The 6,690-nt window shown below is 40.8% G+C and overlaps 1 protein-coding gene across 13 annotated transcripts in view; it reads right to left on the reverse strand.

Moving 5' to 3' along the window:
• Nucleotides 1-6,690, reverse strand: part of FNBP4 (formin binding protein 4) — a 30,497-nt gene extending 23,807 nt beyond the window's left edge. For 7 of the 13 annotated variants that reach the window (XR_015142382.1, XR_015142386.1, XR_015142387.1 and 4 more), the window contains exons 1-7: nucleotides 6,419-6,690; nucleotides 5,957-6,073; nucleotides 5,313-5,411; nucleotides 2,301-2,437; nucleotides 1,798-1,981; nucleotides 1,073-1,220; nucleotides 847-967 (exon numbers count right to left, since the gene is read on the reverse strand). Coding sequence is in view for 3 of the 13 variants with exons in the window: in XM_086341656.1 (XP_086197782.1) it covers nucleotides 847-967; nucleotides 1,073-1,220; nucleotides 1,798-1,981; nucleotides 2,301-2,437; nucleotides 5,313-5,411; nucleotides 5,957-6,073; nucleotides 6,419-6,644 (1,032 nt within the window). In the remaining 10 variants the exon portion in view is untranslated. The remainder of the gene's footprint in view (nucleotides 1-846; nucleotides 968-1,072; nucleotides 1,221-1,797; nucleotides 1,982-2,300; nucleotides 2,438-5,312; nucleotides 5,412-5,956; nucleotides 6,074-6,418) is intronic. The other 6 variants (XR_015142383.1, XR_015142390.1, XR_015142391.1 and 3 more) reach the window with 1 other exon arrangement.

The raw sequence follows: 6,690 nt of genomic DNA on the forward strand, positions 1-6,690 counted from the left end.
TTTTTCTTACATGTGTGTAATGCAAATAATGTTACTTTAGAAAGGCAGTATTATTGTTCTGGGTGGAACGCAAACATATCTTTTCTCCTCTGTATGTCAAAGGACTAGTAAAAAACAGAAGCAGATTAAAATAAAATCCTAATTTTGTCAGTTCAACACATAAGTGGATGAACCTTCACCTTCCTCTTCTGTATGATGAGATAACTTCATAAATATGCTGTGAAGGTGACTGAGAGGTAAGTGAAATATTTCGAAAATGAAATGTGTGATTATATTTCAAGTGTCTACTTCCTCCACTGGGATATTTACTCTACCTCCCTCTTAAGAGTTGTACAGATTATTTTATAAAAGCATTTTTTTTGATATACCTCCCACCATTTAAAAATTCAAGAGAAATTAAAATTCACCCCCAAACACTCTCTCAGTTGAGTACAACTTACTTTGCTTATTGATGAGGCTAAAAAAATGCTTATTTCACTATCAGTAATTTTTAAGGTAGCTCATCTTTGTATTGAAGTAAAAAAAAAACAACAAAAAAAACCTGAAGTGGAATCACCAAATCCCTAAAGCCGTCCCTGCTTGCTTAGCTGCTCCCATTTCCTTCACAATGACCCAAGGGACCTTTACGGCACCCTAAAGCTCCAGAAGAACCACTGAACTGGGGAACTGCTATAAATGCCACACAATAAACAGAAACAGATTAAGTAAAATTTCAAGAAACAAAATGTATCCTGTTTTACATCTATGTTGCAAAATATTAACAGACGGGTAATACACCTGTGACAAAGTAGCATTCAAGCTCTTTATATCTGAAAATAAGCAGAAGAGGTAAGTTGTAACACTGACCTTTTTAACTTCTCGCTTGGCTATGACTGGTCCACTTTTACTACTAGAAACAGAAGTATTTTTCTCCTTAGCATACATGTCGGTATTTACCACAAAACTAGCTTCAGCACCTGTTACACAACTAAAAAAAACATATACTTAGCAAAAGCAACAGAAGGTGAATATGAGCAAAAGATAAGACTCTGATTTCCTTCTAGGTTAACTTCTTTTTCAGGTCTGTTCTTACCTAGGCTGGTAATGTTGTAATCCTTGTACCTGAGTGGCAAGATACTGGGGTAATTCCCACGTCACTTCATTTGTTTGTGTGTTCCAATAATAATAGCATCCTGTGTTCTCATCCCAGACCTCCTGCCAATCTCCCATCTCAATTCCAACTAGAAGAAAATGAAACAAATGTCAAGCAGCACATATTTATGCACAATTCTGACCTTGTATCTCAAGTCATAACCATCTAACCCAGGGTTTTTCAACCTTAGCTCTGTCACTGGGCAGACAGTCCTGAGCAGTATTCAGCAGCATCCTGGCCGCTACCCACTGGATGCAGCAACGCTCCCCCGCCCCCACCCTCTGCTGTGACCATCAAACCCTCTCCAGACACTGTTCAACGTCCCCTGGGGGAGCAACTCCTCCCTCCTGAGCTGTTTGCAAACATGGTTTAAAAAAGCAGTTTGATGGTTGAAAGATATATTGCAAACCCCAAAAGACTTTTAAAAATAATGGCTTTTATTATTTACTGAGTATAATCTGCCACTGGTTAAAAGGCAAACAATCATCTTCTGATAAAAATATAACCGAGCAGTTAGTTATTTTCCAAGTACTGTATTTAAAAAGCCAGAATTCTAAAGTCTGGGGCTAAGGTATATAGGCTTTCACCTTTGGGAACCTCAGTGCCTAGAACAACTTTAAGAACCACACTTTAGGTTTATTTAAAACTCAAAGACTCAAGCTTACCTCCTGCCAGTGAACACTGAGTATCATATTGCCACCCTGCGGTCTGGGTTGAGTCCGTCCCATTAGGAGTGGTGGAAGAAAGGGCAGGCGCCGATTCCTTTGGCTCTGGCCGGGGTGGAGTCGGGGGTGGAGCAGAAGCTGCTCCAGGAGCCACAGGCTGAGGAGCTGTTATTGCATCAATTTCCTGCAGGGTGAAAACAACAAGCATAACTGAGGTGAAACCCAAAAAACAGCAATAATGAAAATAAACAAACCAACCAACCCTCCACTGTACAGGGTTTTGACTTAAGAAGCTTGAGTCTCTGCTTCTCAAGTTAAAACTCTCCTCTTCTCCATTTCTGTCCTTACAACTAGCACAAAAGGAGAAGTTGAGAGTAATGGGGAGGGACTAAGGAAGAAAAGTGGAGCGGGAGATACAGACTGACAAGTGGGCTAACCACTTGAAATGCAAATCCCAAAGTGGCTTCAATAACTAAAAACCCAAATACAAAAGCACTTCTAACCGCTAGGAAGTTGGCCAAAGTACTATCAATATCGGTTGACTGGTTTCCATTTGCTTCCTTAGACTGTGCTGGTTTTTCTGAAATATCATTCTCTTCATCATCACTGTCAGCATATGCACCAAGCAAGCACAGACCTCCTGGGAACAAAAAGGTAAAACAACATTTCTAACAATGCCAAAGTCCTAGGAAGTATCCAACAGAAAATATGATTTTTTAGCCATTTAGTTTACTTACAGAACCTCAAGAAATCTGCAGCTAACCAAGAGAGGTACAAAATAATTATGCACTTAGAACTAATAAAATCAACCTGCATAGCAATTTGACATCCTTTTCAAAATATGTGCTCAATTATTCAACTACTACTCCCTCTGTCAAAATAACACATAATATATATCCTGATTTTAGAATCTGTTGATTTAGGTCTCTATCTCAAACAGGTAAACCGATTAGTTTAGTAAATGAAACAAGGAGATTTTTCAAAGTGGGAAACAAAGCTCTCTTTAATAATTTTTCCCCCTCAAACATGTGATGAATTAAAACAGAACATAAGATGCTACGACCAAAACAAAGAAAACAAAAATCACAGCTAAAACTGAAAATATTAAGCATGGCCTCTGTAATGCTGCAATGCAATTCCCTTAAAAAAAAAAACAAACAAACCTGAAACTGTTTATTAGTTGACCGATGTTTATTACTCTAATGTTACAATTAAGTCAGCATATATACTCTCTTTATATATTTTATCACAATAGGCACATGAACTATCTAAGTCTAACTTGACTTTTCATTTAATAACAGGACTAAATTTTCCAGTGTTGTGGAAACTGAAAAGATTTATCAGGAGGTAAAATCTAGTTTTCTTTGTTATAATTCCATAAACAAATTCATAGATTCACCTAGGTGTGAACATAAATTGCTTCATTTATATACAAAAGTTCACATTCATTACTTTAGTCACATAAATCATGCCTTCATTTTTTTTTAGTATATAGCTAAGTTGTTACACTACCAATTCCCAAAATATTATTTTAAACTGATTAGGAATATATTTTAAAATGGATATTTGTTAGACAGTATTTCCCCTTTCCAGTTTCTAAATATATCTCATTTGGTGGTTGGGGAAGGGGTGGTGTAGATACCAGTCAATTTTCCACACTTCCTGAACAACAGGTAAGGGCAAGAACTACCTAAGACATTTCTGTACAGAAAAAATCTGCACCTTAGAATTCAGCACTGATGGGTTTCTGGGGGAAAGCGGAGTATAGGAAATTTATATTTTCACAAAGAAACCCTTTCTAGTTTAGAGACAATAATAAACACTGGCTTTAGTTCTATATACTTTGGTAAAAGGTTCCAGCCAGGTGAGCTGTGGGGAATTTGGATTACAAAATTCCTCGGCAGGGTTAATTACCCAGGCTCAGAGCGGATCTTATAGGCAATAGGTTTATTCAAGGCTCTATGTAGTCTTTTTCTCTTCAATTCAGAGTTTTTCATACTAAATACATAAAACCTCTTCCAACTCTTGAACACATAGTGCTACTTCCTAGTTCTGAAATTTCTTTCACGTGTTTTACTTTCCCATGTGTGTGTTAGTCACTCAGTCGTGTCAGACTCTTTGTGACCCAATGGACCGCAGCCATCAGGCTCCTCCGTCCACACAATTCTCCAGGCAAGAATACTGGAGTGGGTTGCCATTCCCTTCTCCAGTTTACCGTTTCTAATTCAGTTTTAAGTGGTAAATGGGGTATGGGGAGGAGCAAGCATCTGTTACTTCAGGTACATAGTTCAAAAAGTCCCTAAAATTCAGAAGATCAAAGTTATTACAATTATAGAATATTTAATATGAAAACACACTTTAATCTCTCAAGATATATAGAGTAGAGAAAACAAACATTTTCAGCACTTGTGGTTTAGAAATTTGTATGTTATTCAAGGTAATTATCAAAACAACTTAGGGCTGAAAGATCTGTTTTACAGATGAATGATGTCGTGAGGTCTTAGTATATGAATGCTAGAGTGGTGATTTGAACCACAGTGGTCTGTCTACAAAACCACTGTTGCAAATATTCTTTCATGCTTAGAAAATATTCAGTAAGAGCAATTTTCAGCTATGCAAACATTTGCTAGGTACCAATCAGAGCAGTTTCTTAAAGAAAAAGACAAAAAGACATCATCAGCATTCCCTAAAGAATGCCAAGATACTGGGGAAGCCAGAAAACAAGTTACCAAATAGCATTAGTAGGATAAAGAAGCTGTGGTATATATACACAATGGAATGTTACTCAGCCATAAAAAGAAATGCGTTTGAGTGGGTTCTAATGAGGTGGATGAATCTAGAGCCTATTATACAGAGTGAAGTGAGTCAGAAAGAGAAAGATAAACACAGTATTCTAAGACATATATACGGAATCTAGAAAAATGGTACTGAAGAATTTATTTACAGGGCAACAATGGAGAAAAAGACATACAGAATAGACTTATGGACATGGTGGGGGAGAGAGGGTGAGATGTATGGCAAGAGTAACAAGGAAACTTACATTACCATATGTACAATAGATAGCCAATGGAAATTTGCTGTATGGCTCAGGAAACTCAAACAGGGGCTCTGTATCAACCTAGAGGATTAGGATGGGGAGGCGGGTGGGAGGGAGGTTCAAAAGGAAGGGGATATATGTATACCTAATGGCTGATTCATGTTGAGGTTTGACAGAAAACAGCAAAATTCTGTAAAGCAATTATCCTTCAATATAAAATAAATTTTAAAAATAGCATTAGTAGAAAAAGTAGTAGAAATTAATATGGGTACAGAGAGACAAAAATAGCAAATTTTACACTGGTTAAAGTGTATACATACAACTACAAGCCCTCACAAAGATGTTAAATTTCCATCTAACGGGAGTATAAATTTGCTGAAACATTCATCAAAACACCATATACAAACACAATTTGATCCTAAAGAAAGATACTGTAGACAATGAATTAAGAAAAACCAAAAAAAAACCACAACTATACCTGTTGCTTTAACAGCAGTGGGCCTGGTGGTCATGACTGGTTTGGGAGGATTCTGAACAACTCTGGGAACCTCCACCACCACCTCCTGTTCATCTGGATCTAAAACAGCGAAAAGCAAACAGCCAGATGACCGATCAGAGAAAAAAACCACACAGGTGACAAAACAATCTCTGACTTGACCTCTCAAGTCTAGATTTCATCAATTTCAAAACAAAGTGGCTATAACCCATCACTGACCCAAATAACTGAGAGGCGAGAAACAAACATAGCCAGAATCTTCACTCTGCCTCGTGGCGTTAACATTAAGAATGTGAACACCATACGTAAAAATTATCTGAAATAATCCAAAGTTAAAACACATTCACGCACACGTTAAATTGTCTCCAGGTTAACCATACGGCTTTTACTATAAGCATAACTAGAGCATTTTTTCCCCCAAAGTGATCTTTATTATTATTATTTATATATATATTTTTTAGCACCTGAAAAGGTCGGGGCTTTTCCGGCATATGGCTCCTAAAGTAATTCTGTCTGGTTCATCTTAATACAAGTACCATTCTGGGGATAAACACAAGAGATTGGGAAGCCACGAGCTCCACCTCTCCAGGAATGTTGCGGAAACCTGCCAACTAGGAGGAACTTACACTTGAGCTGGCGTAACAGAAGTATGGTTACTTCTAAAGCGTCTCTCTCAATTTCAACAAAAACGAAAGGAAAAGCACATGACGTGTAGGAAACGGCAGGTTCCACGGTCACTGAGCCTAGGACAAGGAAACGCACCGTCTCCATTTATCCCGTGAAGTTATTCAAAACCGAGAGCAGACGATGAGGAAGGAGACTCGGCGGCCCGGGCCAAGCCCTGCACCCGAGATGGCGCCTCTGAGTCGGCTCCGGCCGAGCGCACACGGCTCCGCGGCCCCTTCCGGCCCTCCGGGCCCACAGCCGTCCGGCCCGCAGGCCCCGCGCAGCAGGCCTCGGAGGCGGACGCCGCCCGCCCGGGCTTCTCGTTCCTCGCAGGCCCAGTCTGACAGACCTAGGCCGCAGCCCCCGAGCTCGAGTTTCGGACTGGCCCCACCTCGGCGCCAGGGCCCTCGCGCACGCTTTACCTTCTGAGGGCGAATCCTCCGAGGCCGCCGCGGCGGCAGTCACCGCGGTTGTCGTCGTCGACACCGCTGCCGGGACCGGCTGGCTGGGCGCCGCCGCCGCCGTCGAGTCCGGTTCGGCGTCGGGTTCCGGCTCCGGGTCCCTGCTCGGCGTGCTGCTCCGGGGACCTGGCGGAGAGAGCTGCAGGATGGGCCTTCGGCCGGGTACCGCCCGGGACTTCTTCCCCATCGCGAGCCCGAGCGCGAGCCGCGAGCGTCGGACAGCCGAGAGGGGC

This window comes from Bos grunniens, chromosome 15, assembly GCF_055505025.1.
Source record: "Bos grunniens cultivar Pamir isolate PY7600 chromosome 15, Bosgru_T2T1.0, whole genome shotgun sequence".
NCBI lineage: Eukaryota > Metazoa > Chordata > Mammalia > Artiodactyla > Bovidae > Bos > Bos grunniens.